Source organism: Coffea arabica, chromosome 2c, assembly GCF_036785885.1.
Source record: "Coffea arabica cultivar ET-39 chromosome 2c, Coffea Arabica ET-39 HiFi, whole genome shotgun sequence".
Taxonomy (NCBI): domain Eukaryota; kingdom Viridiplantae; phylum Streptophyta; class Magnoliopsida; order Gentianales; family Rubiaceae; genus Coffea; species Coffea arabica.
The window spans coordinates 36,654,016-36,667,666 of NC_092312.1; the positions used below are offsets into that span (position 1 = coordinate 36,654,016).

The window sequence follows — 13,651 nt, forward strand, 5'->3', positions numbered from 1 at the left end:
TTGTGATGTGAGATTGAATATTTATGTATGGAAATGACTTCGTACCTTTATTCCGACTTTCATTGTTAGTATTAGAATTTAAGTTTAAATTGGAATTGTCTCGAGTCCTGGAGAGAGTTGGGTAAGCGTCCCGCGGATACCCTTGGGTTTGCCCTTGGGAGAAATGGGGGCGTCACAACGTGGAGAACAGGATGAAATGACACAGCATGCAGTTGTTAAACGTGTTCAAAATAAATGCGTACTATGCATGGCACGGACATCCGCTTTGATATCACACAATCACTAAATATAAATGTGATGCTATTTATATCACACAATAACTAAATATGTTTATATACATACACATATAAACCTTCTACCCACGATCTGCCAAAAAAATTTATACCTCTTTATTATCTCCTCCCCAATACTTTGGCAGACCATAGTTCCTTTCATCCAACCAAAAAGTAGTAGGTCTTAGCATAGTCATGCAACCCACTTTTGAAAAATCTCATACAAGCTCACAATCAAAGGTTCAGCAAAAAAGACGGAAAGTATCGTCGGGTCCAACCAATACTCTAAGGAGGTACGAAACACCAGATGGGAGGATTTTATATGGTACCAAATGCGATTTCAGGAACGCTCCACTTAACACCAACAACTCTCTGGGACTAGCTGACCACATTTTCAAAGATAACATCCACGAGCACCTACCCTCTCTGGTAATTACATTCTCGAACCTAAACCCATATGGGAGCCTATTCGTGAGCGAAGAATGGAATTACAGGTATTTTGTCGCTGGCATAGCCTCCGCGTCTGGAGAACATGCTCAGCGGAGCTTGTTATAGGACTAAAAGTGAATGATGCAAGCATATTACATAGGCTACAGTGAGAAGTTATGTAGATGGAGCGTAGGCTACACAGGTTTCACGAGGTTGAGGCCGCAAAAAGACATGCTATTGCAAAAGATTTTGATGTCGAAAATATTTTAGCAGATCCCATGCTTATATCAGACCTGGACCTATCTGACTTTACTGAATCAAGTAACGATGACTTTCAAAGGTACATACCCGATTGTCTAATGCATGACGGCGTTTCCAGGTGTTGTATGGGATACGACAGATGACGAGGGATGTAGTCCGATGTTCGTGAAGGTAGCAAGAAAAAGTTTTAACATTATAATCTCTACTTTAACATTTTGCCCCCTATTTGGATATTAATGATGCCTGTAACAGGATCCTTGTACTAGTTGTAACATATTGTAACATACACCTAATTGGTTGTAACTCATTCTGTATGCTTCGTTATGAATATTTGTTGTATTATAAAACTTAGTTTTAACAAACGGAATTAGTTGTCCCCTTCTACTATCATTTTCTTCTGCGAAACTATTACCTTATTGTGGTCGTGTGGTTACTTGATCATAATTCAATTAGGAAGATTCTTGTAACACCTATTGAAGTGCCTATAATACATCATGTCAATGGTGCAAACCGTTCGTTCTGAAAATGTAACCCATATGTAGTGAATTATGTAAATTTTTTGGTGACTAAATAGCACATAATAATTCGGCCAGGCATCATAACAAAATAATAACAATTTGTTAAGGCCAATTCCTATATGATACATCTAGCCATTCTAAGTGCCATCCATGCCAATAAAGATGTTATTTATGATTGTAGCTGAATGTTGGACAATGGTATATATATCACGACAGTTATTTGTTATGGTATCCTATGAAAAATACCATAATCATAAAGAAACGCGTTCAATCGTATTGTAAAAATGTTACTCTAATTTTCAGTCAACTTTATAATTTCTTAACAACTTTATACAACCCATTACAGAACAATTGATGACTACTAACAATGAAAATTAGTAAAATTGTATCCCACTTATCTAAGTTTGAACAGAGTGAAACATTAAAGGTGCCTGTACAGGTACGTGAATAACTTGTAATAGCTTATTAACTGCTTGTAACGTAGATATGGAGCATTTCCAACCAAGCCGACATGGAGGTCCAATAACAAATGTTCGTTGAAAAACACTGCAAATCTCGTTCAAGACAACTAATGTATGAAAATAAAAAAAAAAATCTAGTGAGTTACGGTCAACATGCACTAATTCATTTCGAGATTGTAGATTAAAAGAAACTGACAATAGGGAAGCGATTGAAACTGAGCAATATCTTCAACAGAGAAATACTAAAATCAATAAATGAGGTCAACTTGGTGAATGAATAATCGGAACTCAATAGTTTGGTCAACCACTTAATGTGTTATTAAAAAATTAGAGATACACATCATTCATCAATCTGCCTCTGAAGGGAGGCGACATCAACAGTTAGTCGCAATCCTTGGGTGTTATTTCTTTCCTGAAATGTGTAACAATGGCAAATCAGCTAATACATCTAATGGAACAGACGGTTAATAATATACGATATCCAAGTATCCAAATAACAATACTACATAAATATGTGATGTAACGGTAAAAGTTTGTCACCTACAGTGATGGTGAAAATACATGATATGCATCAATATCACAGTGTGTTGAAATTGCTGCACACTCCTCCTACATTACATAATATAACTATCAACTGTCAACAGATCATTACCAGTGCCTATATTGCTCACTTCAAAAGCTAAATTGGACTAGACATTATAAAAAAAAATGATATATCAGACCATTAAGATATCCCTGACAGAGTTATGCTTGAAAAAAATAGAAAATTTGGGAGGCATCCATTCTGTAGGGACTATTGCAGGAGGCCTCTGATTAGGCAAACGGTGGACCTTCGGATAATACAAAACAATTGGTTATAGAAGCGAGCATACGTTAACTACATAATATACATGCTTTGAACCGTTCAAGTGCCCACCATTACAATAAACAGAAAAGTAGTTGTATGATACGAACAATAAAGTCTTTATTTTTCCTACTAAATGTATGCATACCATTTCAATTTTCTCGATTTCGGGAGCAACAGCATTTGGAGGGCCATTCACTGACTGGATCCTTGAATGCGTCTATGAGTTTTGAAGGGCCAAATAATTGTATAAGACAGACAAAATAGATATATCAGGAGGGATGACAGGCGTAATAAAATTATCACATAATGTAACATCAATGTAACTAATTATGCTATTACAAACATCTAAATAAAATCTAAAGTCATGACCATTTTATACTAATTGAAACTAAGTCAGTAGATGAACCGCATCCCATAAACATGTGTTCATCAAAGTCAACCGATGTCGGCTCCGATTCTGAGATCTGTATTATTGACACGACAATAATACTACTTTATAGTGAATGGTACCTAAACTTGAGTTAACAGCAATATAATAAGAATGTTTTAGCATAAAGGTTTACCATCATAAAAAATGGATCCATATCGTAGTCTATGTAGCTCTTGACAATTTAGATTTTCTTTTTACTCTATCAAATTTATCGACCGAACATCGCATCACTCTACTTCTCTTCCCACCAACTCATTTTTTAATGCCTCTTGCGACTACTGCCTCTCCCATTTCATTTACAATTTCAATTTTATCACGTTCCTCCACATTCAGATTTTTATGATTTTACGAAGGTTGCTCTTCGTTTTCTGAGAGGAGGAGCTAAACTCTCTTTGCCAAATCGGATACGACGCTGATTACTACTTTGCTGGTGTCCTCCGACATTGCTGCTCGAGTTGCGACCTTAATCATGGCTAGAGCGAGCTTTCGATAATGAGTTGAAATGATTACTTTTGGATCAGCCACAATTTCTCGTCCTCGCCGATCAAAACATTCTCCAGCCCGAGCTCTTTTTGTCCATCGCCTCTTAACGTATTCAGGAAGAATTATTTTTATACCCACGATATCAAACACCTTCAACGCGTGCCCATACAAAATTCCTTCATTCTCATATTTTTTGCAACTACAACGTACACTTAGATCATTCCGATTGAATACTACTTTTATTTCAGGTCCTCCATCATACTTTATGACCGCAAACTCCACAAACATCCCTGCATCTTGTTGTCTCAATATAATTATAGTTGTTGACTCGTCATATTCATTTTGGAATGCACTAAATACGATTGATGAATACGTCTTTGCTGCATGCACAAGTATAGGTGTTTGCCTCAACCCAATCATGGGGAGCTATTGCCTCATTTTATATTCTTACGATGAGTTCATTATGTCTCTTATCATCAACCACCCGATTGAAATGTCTAAAGAATTGCACAAGGTCGTGATCCAGTTTCAAATAATTTTTAATTACTATATTTAGGCTTTCGCTAAATTGGGTGTTTCGCATTCCCGTGGTCTATCTTTCTTTCATCATGTACCTTGCCCATTTATCACGAATTCGATACATCCCGGAAAGCCATTCATTATTTTCAATATTGTGTTTCTTCACCATCACCTCCCACACCCTGTTGAATTGTTCCACTTCTTCAATTTCATACGTGCAAACACCAAACATGTATGGAAGGTCACTACTTTCCTTGTAGTGATTGCCAAGATATTTCATAAAATTACGTCTTATGTGAAACGTACATAGACCGTGAAACGTTTCGGACATGACAAGTGAAAGAGCGGCTGCCATGATATGATTTTGGTCGGTTAGTATGGTACTTGGATGTTTTCCACACATTGCTTTTAGAAATGTACCAAACACCCATTTGAAAGAATCTATCGTCTCATCATACATAAGGACAGCACCGAATATCACAATTTGCTTATATTGGTTAAAACCCACAAATACTCCAAGTGGTCAGTATTTTTTATTTGTTTTGTAGATTGTGTCAAATGTGATTACGTCTCCAAAAAAGTTGTAGTCAATTAATATTCCTGCATCAGCCCAAAAGATATTCGTTATCTGCTCTTCACAGTCCAGCTGTACGGCATGAAAAAAAAAAGAAGGATTCTCGAGTGTTTGTTCTTGAAAATAATTCAACATGCTACCTATATTTCCATATTTCAAGCTCCTTTCCCATCTTATTCGAAGATATCATTTAACATCATCCCGAGTATATCCCACATTACCCATCCCACCTGTCTCCTTTCCCATAAGCTCATGGCTCTGTTTCAATGAAAGCCCAGCAACCTCGCTTATTTCAGTTTGGAATCTTTGAGTCTTACTCACTTTTCTTTGTGATGGCATCATGTGCGAACATTGAGCAATGTACAACTCATGGTTATGCTCTAAGACAAGATCATGCACACGGTACTTCATTGTCCCTCTAAACAACACGATAACCATTTTAACTCCATACCCTGTTTTCGTTGGCACTCGTGTCCTCTTTGGCATCACATCACCTTCGTACTTGCGCTTCACACCTTTCTTGCTGCAACTGTAAGGATCGAAGACAACCAAGTGGAAGAAATAAATAATGTAAAAATCACAAACGTAACAATAAGTAAATAAAAAGGAAAGAATTGCAAACCAATTAACTACCCAACTCCTCTTGAGCTTGTAGATTAATTCAAACAAGTTTCTTCAAATTGATGAATTACCATCACTTTTGTGTACAAAAGAAGGTTCATCTCCTCCTTGCCCTGAACTCCACTCGGTCAAATTATGACGTTTTACTATCTCTCAGGACAACCCTCGCAGAGTTACACTCATGAAGTATTCACTCACAAATGAAAAACTTATAATGAACCTCACATCACTAAGACTACAAATCTTCCTTTTAGAGTATTTTCTCACTAAAATCACTCTAGATCTTTTGTCTCTTCAGTGTGCAAAAGTTATTTTAAGTATCTGACTAACCACTATTTATATAGGACCAAGAAAGTGCCTCATTAATGTTTTCAACGGATAGAAAGTAGCTGAACAGTCAACTAGTCGTTGGAGTATCGGACGTCCGATGCCTTGCGTCCGATACTGTCGGACGTCCGATGCTTGCGTCCGACAGCAGACAATGAGTTTGAAAAATCTTTTTCAATTCTATCGGACGTCCGGTGCAAGCTCTTTGTGCGTCCGAAAGCAAACAGAGAGATTTGAGAAATTATCTCATTTCTATCGGACGTCCGGTGGAGACATATTCAGCGTCCGATAATTTCGTCGACTTTGAAGGATCCTATCGGACGTCCGATGCTTGTGTCCGAAAGAGGTCAGTGAGTTAGGTGGAATGTCTTAATTCTTTCGGACGTCCGGTGATGGAGTTCTTCATGTGTCCAAAGTTGAGCAAAGAGTATCGGACGTCCGATCCAAGCGTCCGACAGCTTTCAGCAGCCTTTGTCCCTTTCAATGTACTTGAACTTTGAATCTGATTTGTTTCGTAGTTGAAAGTATTTCTTGAAAAAATATTAGAATTATCCATTGTTTTGTAAGTATCAAAAGTTAGGGACCAAGGTCAACATCTATATCTTCTAGATGTGGTCACGTCATCTTTGTCTTTATTCAGATAGTTTTTTCTTACACTAAAACCCATTTTTAAGGCATATTTGTTGTAAAACTTGTACGCATCCTCTTCACTGTTGAACTCCATTCCTAATTCAGGAGTCCCATCTTCTACCAATTTGCTGCAATCCATTACTTCTGCTCCTGCCAATTATGCATCAAACACCCTAATTTGCAATACTTCATGGATAGTATGTATATAAATGACAATATAAATGTATATTACCATTCATAATGTGTTATGAATCACACATTATTTGTATACCAAATCCTATTATTACGCTTATCAATATGATTAATGATTCACATCACCTTACTTTTACTCTAAGACAATGGCATTATCTATGTACAAATACAACTACATGTACACTAAGTTATACGGACTGTAATGTATTGGTCACACGATGTAAGTCTATTTTAACTGTATGTATATCCACGTTGCTGATTATATTTCGGTTCTAGATTCTTTAGTTCACTGGACCTTATTGTAGACACCAAATTTTTATTTTTATTATTTATTATTTATTATTTGCTATTTATTTTTATTTTATAGTTAATGCTTCATTTTGTTCATATTTATAAGTTGGATTTATCATTTTCATTTTAAGGTATTTTTGCATTAAATTCTTAAAGAAATAAAAAAAATTAAAAAGAAAGCAAGCTCGCGCGTGCGTGAACTTCACGCAGACAAACATTTCAAATGCTTTCGTATCAGAAGCGTGAAATACGCGAAGTACAGAAGCAAATGGAGCTCGGTTCCATTTCCTTTTTCCACCATTTTTTCCATTGTTTTTTCCTCACCATTGGATCCTGTTAATCCCTAACCACCTGGCTTGCATCTAAGAACTAAGAAGAATCTAGATGGAAGAACTAATCCAAGGGTCCGAGTGATAAGTGGCAAGAGGGAGTTTCTATCGGAGCCATTGAATTGAGGGTTTTGGGAATTTTGGTTTGCTCTAAAAGGCTAGCAAAGGGGAACTGAGTGAGAGGAGAAGAGGACAGGGAGTGTGACGGCTAAGAAAGGTTTGAAGAGAAGGGAGTGACGGCTGAAGGAAAAGAGGGAGGTAGAGAGAGATAGAAAGAACCGAGAGAGCTCTCGGTTGAGGAGAAAAGAAAGAAAAGCAAAAGTGAGAGGGGCTACGGGAACAACGTGAAGAGAAAACCAGGAGAAAGAAAAGAAATCTGGGATCCAAGAGAAAGAGAGGAGCTACTGGAGTCTTTCTTTTTTTTCCATCGCTACTAAATTCCATCGAAATAGCATTGTAAGGTTTCTTTTTTTAGCTTTTCCTATAGATACTTTCTACGAGAATCATGTGTTTGTTTGATGTTTTGATGGTTATGTTTTTGAGTTGTCATTTGGTTTAAGTCGGTGAATATGCAAAAGACTTGCGATGGCTGTTTCCTCGTGTTTGTTTATGGCTTAAAGTTGTTGTCTTTTGTTGTTATTTTGCATGTTAGGTATGGTAGGGTTTGAAATCTATTCGGTGCTGTTTATATTTGTTATTAGGTAGTGGTTTAGTAGCAAAATGTTAGCTTTGAAAAGAAAGGACATCTATATGGCCAATTCCTCTGAAAATGTATCTGAGTTCGTGTGCTGGATGAGTTGCAAGAAGTTCCCAGCTAGTGTTTTTATTCTGATTTTGTTATGCTGAAATCTACGTTTGCAAAGCAGGGAGAATGTTTGAGTATTTTGTTGCCTAGGATCAGGTGGCTTTAGTTGAAGTTTGTACATAAGAATTTGCTGCAACAAGTTCGAAAAATTTCGACTTGTTACAGCGACGTTGGTAAACTGATTTTTTGGGATGGCTGAGGCTTTGGTTTGGCATGATTTTGTTGTTTGGGTTTGTTTGTTGTTGGGTAGTTCAGCTATTGAATGTGGTTGCTACACTTTAGGATGGCAGCATGTGGCGTAGCAACTAGCTGCAACAAGCTTGAAGTTCTGGCTTGTTGCAGTAGAGGTAGAGATTATTTTGTGAATGATTGAAACTTCCGTTGCTCCAAGTTCAGTTTCTTTGCTGTTTGTTATGTTTAACTCCCTTATTGGATCTCTGTGGCGTAGACAATTGCATTTGATAACATGGGTGGAAGTCATAGCATTGGGCTTGGGTAGGCTTTATTTCGCATAAGCAAGCTGCGGTTGTATAAAAAAGTTGCAACAAAATGTTCTGTTTTCCAGTTTCGCATGAATCTTTTTGAATTTTTGAATATTGAAATTTGGTATCGAAATGAAAAGAAAGCTTTGCTTTGTTTCTAGTTGTTTGGTCAAAATGTTAGAAGTGTTTGAATAAAAGGAAGATTACATTAGATGAAACAAAGTTAGCTCTCAATGATCCTGGTTTCATGTTTTCTTTTGTTATTGCATGTTTTTCTCCTTCTGGCATATTAAGAACCTTGTCCAGATTTTGCTAACCAAATGGTTTGAGACTTTTACTGATTTTTTGATTAACAAACTCGTGAGTTTTGCTTGATTGTGTCGAACCAGCGAAATCTCATAATTTTTCCAGATTTGGGCCTGTTCTTTTTCTCTGAACTGTTGTGTTTACATATAAGGATTTTGTGGTCGAAAGGTGGAAAATGTTTGGAAAATTTGCTACTATAGTCTAAGTCTTTGTTGTTTAAGTCATTAGCTGTATTCGGATGAAAAGAAACTACATCAGAAACCATGAAAGTTGTGCCGCAAGCTGGCTGCCGAACCATTTTGCATGAAGTTCTCCAGTATTTGCATGATTTCCTTCTATGTTTTTGCTTGTTTGGATGTCAAAGTTATGTTTTGTGTTGTTTAGTTTAAAGTTTGGATGTTGGATCGAGAAAGCTTTGATTAGAGCATGCGATTGAATCTAAAATTGGTGTTTGAAAGCGAAACAAAAGTGCAGCAGTTTTTTTGTTGCAGAAGCACAAGCTTCCTCGTAAGTTTGCATGCACAACTTTCAGAAATTGCATTCTAACCCCTTTTTTTGTTAAATTCTACTATGGCCCAAATAATTGAAAAAATCAATCAAATTGACCCCTCAAACTTTTTTAATCCTTTCAATTGGGTCCTTATTTATTTCAATTTGGTGAATATGGGTTGTTTAGTTTATTTGAATGCTTTGAGTGATTCAATTTCGTGTTTTTTTTTCCTTTCATGTGATTATTTATTAATTAAAGTGATATCTTGACCTTTTCTTTGTTTTTTTGGAGGGTAAATAAGTAAATTCATTTCATTAGGGCACCAATTCAAGGGAAGTACACTCTACTCTTTATTTTGATTTTTTACTTGACCATATATACCCCTATGTGACTTTATGTGCTTAATTACATGCCTTTTAAATGTTTTCATTTCATCTATTTATTTATTTAGGTTTTAGTTGCTTTAATTTTGTATATTTATTTTAGTTCAATTTTGGTCATTTGAAAGGCATTTAAATGCCAAAATTGTCATAGTTAGATATTTATTTTATTTATTTCGTTTTTTGCTTAGATTGTAGTAGGGCCCCCCTAATGTAATAGTTAGGGCTTGTTTGCTTTATTTTCTTGGTATGTTTTGCATGCTTATGCGTTATGTGTTATCCGCTTTCTTAGGAAATTGCATCTAGATATCGTGATTATGTGTTATGTGTTTATGTGATATTATGTGTTTACTTGCTTTATTATGTTTTATATTATTGGTTTAGTTATAATCAATGTGTGACGTCACCACAATAGTCCAATGCTAGTTGTGGCCCCTTGTTCCGACTTTTCTCACTAGTCCAATGCTAGTGAGAATTCATGGACATGGGCTAGTCCAACGCTAGACTCTTAGGAGCTCTTCGAGCATTAGATCATGATTGTGTGATAAAATCACTTCATCTCATGCATATTTTACTTTCTAGGGTCTTTTATCATTTTTTGCATGTTCCCCTTATACATATAACCCTTATCCCATACTCCCCCTTATATATATGTATTTTTTCCCCTCATATTCCCCTTATACACACATCCCTTATCTCATACTCCCCCTTATATATATGTATTTTTTTTCCATATTCCCCTTATACATGTATCCCCTATCCCATATTCCCTCTATATCTATATCCTCTATTTTTATATTTTCCTTTATATAATTCTATGTATGAAACATGACATTAAACTTGCATTTCATATAAGAAAAATTAGAGATAGGTTAGTACATTTGCTTGATTAGATTAGGAAAACAACCCCTTGAGTATGGGATATGGACGAGTTTGGCTTTCTAACCTTAGCATGCTCGTATTCCCTCTACGAAAAGGAAAATTGAGTTACAAACATTAGTTCCCCGTACCCGTTATGATGCATCTTTTTAGGACATATATATTTGTATATTATTTTCCTTTTCTTTTTTTAGAATCTCATATTTTTGCATTATTGGTGACCTCTTCAAAGAGTCCCTATTGGGCATCACAATTAATGTGATTTGCACCAATTGAGTTTTGAAGAAAAATTCCGACCCCCCGACACTCCCTGGGTCTAGAGTTTACATTCATATAGTACATCCAAATGTGATAAATTTTTAGGTTAAAATAAGAAAATCGTTGACTAAATCACGCAACTAGCCTTGGTTAGGTTGAAAGGGTGTCTTGGATTTTTATCATTGCCTTTCCTTTCTTCAAATGTGACTCCCGAACACTTTCTCTGATTTTCGTAGACTTAGGAGTCGTTTAAAAAGGGTTTTCCATGATTTTATCAAAAAAAAAATCATTTTAGGTGACTTGGTACACCTTAACTCTATACCAAGTGGCGACTCCGATTTTTTATTCAAAACCTTCTTAAACTATTATTTGGGCTAAAATCATTGCACTTTAAACCCCATTTTAGGCCCTTTCATTTTCTTTATTTATTTGTCACTAATCATTTAACTCACATTTTCACTCAAATAACTCAAACATCCATTTTTCTAACTTGTAATTTTTTATTTTCAAAACTGGGGCGCGACACTTATGTCATTCATTAATGACAACTGTCTAAACAACTGCCTAAACCAACTCCGCATCTTCTACTATTTCTACATTTTTAGGGCCAAACAAGCACTTTCTACTCATTGTAATATATTTCTTACATCATGTAATTTACTTACAACACAAGGTACACCTATTTATTATTTACATATATGTCTTTTCCTCTGTTTCACCTCATTCAACTCTACGCCTCCATTTTAGACACACTGCATGGTTAGGAGAGGGGCAAACTAAGATTACGTGATGAGCATGGACCAACTACATGTTACTTATTTAACACACTGCATTCAGTCACGTTACCTTGGTCTGCTAATACGCGTTATGTTTCACCGAACTCGGAAAACGCAGTTGCTTCTGCTATTAAGTTGCACGACAAAATCTAGCTTCATGAGATGATGAATTTCCTCTATTTGCTTCTACCTTGCTGCCTGCCTTGCACCCATTCAAAATGGATACAACACTCTCATACCCAGTTTCAAAATGCATATAACACTCTTACTGCACTGTTTGCTTTCTTCCTTATTCACTCAACACCATACCCCAGCTCTCTCCACCCACTTTTCTGTCAATTGCTATCTTCGACAGGACACCTCCTCTCTTCCCTCAGTTTTGTTTTGTGCGACTCTCCACTTTTCTGTTTGCTTTCTTCCTTATTCACTCAACACCATACCCCAGCTCTCTCCACCCACTTTTTTGTCAATTGCATCCTTCAGCAGGACGCCTCCTTTCTTCTCTGAGTTTTGTTCGACATGGCTGATTCAAATTCTCAACTTGATTTTCAAAATTGAAACTCTTCCCTTTGGTCCGTCATGTTCCCGTTTTGGCTAAACATTTTTTTTTTTGGAACGGCGTCATTTTTTGGGCTTGTTGAAGGCTTCCTGACGTGGAATACCTCTCGCCTCACATTTCGGTCTTGTGAGGAGACTGTTCAGGGGCGTTCGGTTTGATGACCGCTCCTGCCCCTAATCCGTGTTATTTCATTCAAGATATCAAACATCTATCCAACATTTTATTTGGGAAAATGAAAAATTAGGTATCCAAACACTCTCACTGTATTTTCTCTAAAATGCTAATCTCTTTCTTTTGTGATAGGAACAGTTGGTTAGTGAATTAATTTGAAAACTGTTGGATTACTGTACTTTATTAGAAAATTTTGAATTCTGTGCAATCATTGAGCAAGTTTCCTTATTTTGGCTAACAAATGTCAAATTATTTTGATCAGAATCATGGATATTATCGTAAACAATGGGCTAATGTCATTTGTACATGTGTGCACGTGTGTAGTAGTACACGTTTATGCTGAAGCTGCTGGTTGAGGATTTACTTATTTATTCCATTAGATTTTATTGAACTTTGCAAATCAAATGGCTTTTGAAACGTATAGTTTGTGCCTCTGCACGTGTCCTTATATTCAACTCCCTCATCTCCTTATTCTGTCTTCTCATTCTTCTTTTCCCTACTCTCTCTCCTTTTCTGTTGTGCTCAACTTCTTCCTTCTTTTATGATATAAAAGCCCTGTCTAAATCCATTACTGTGCTCAAAAGTCATCATTAGCCAATTCCATGAGTTTCTGTCTTGTTGAAATTTGAAAATAGCTTTCAAACACTTTTGGATGTTTCATCTTCATTGCACACTTTTTTGAGTTTCCTGGAGGTAGAGGTGGCAAAATGAGTGGGATGGGCAGAATTTGCTTGGGTTTAAGATGGAACCGAGTTATATGGGTTTGGGGTCAACCTTACCCATATATGTTTTGGGACTAACTTGGGCGGGAGCACTTTGGGATGGGTTTAGATTAATCCCGCCCAATACCCAAATCTATTTTCTACATATTTTGTTCATTTAATTTATTTTTTATTTTTTATATAATTTTAATATTTTTGATTTATTAAATTTCTTTTAGTTTTATTAAATAAACATGCAAGTGCTTTATACTCAGGATTATCACCAAAAATTGGATTAACAAATAAAGGAAAAGATAGATATACAATCATGACTATAAAAATTGTTAAAGATAATTTTTGAATCTAAGACTCCGTTTGGATTGGCTATTTTTTCAAAAAATAAGTTTTTCAAATACAATGTTACAGTAATATACAATAACTCAAAAAACATCCCATCCATATTAGTATATCAAATATTTAAAAAAAAAATTTATAGTAAAAATTTTTCATATACACTACTACAATAAAATATTTCAAAAACACCCCCCAAAAATAGTTAATCCAAACGGAGCCCTTGCTATTTGAGCCCAATGGGTGCCCAAGCATTTTCCAAAATTTCCCATCAATTAATGGGTACAATTGGGATTTGTCCCATTTTAA

The 13,651-nt window shown here is 36.0% G+C and overlaps 1 protein-coding gene across 1 annotated transcript; it reads right to left on the bottom strand.

Annotated features, from left to right (window-relative positions):
• Nucleotides 1-4,980: 4,980 nt before the first annotated feature.
• Nucleotides 4,981-6,511, bottom strand: LOC113724330 (protein FAR1-RELATED SEQUENCE 5-like). Its single transcript, XM_027247238.1, has 2 exons — nt 6,441-6,511; nt 4,981-5,323 (listed from the first exon to the last, which is right to left on the bottom strand). Exons 1-2 carry the CDS (start codon nt 6,509-6,511, stop codon nt 4,981-4,983), a joined length of 414 nt encoding a protein of 137 aa, XP_027103039.1.
• Nucleotides 6,512-13,651: the final 7,140 nt, after the last annotated feature.

What these genes read in the sequence shown, in the direction of transcription:
- LOC113724330 (XM_027247238.1), bottom strand. Translation starts at nt 6,511, where the DNA reads ATGGATTGCAGCAAATTGGTAGAAGATGGGACTCCTGAATTAGGAATG. An exon ending in TTCAACAGTGAAGAGGATGC is followed by an intron (nt 5,324 to 6,440) that starts GTACAAGTTTTA and finishes CGATCCTTACAG; the next exon opens with TTGCAGCAAGAAAGGTGTGA.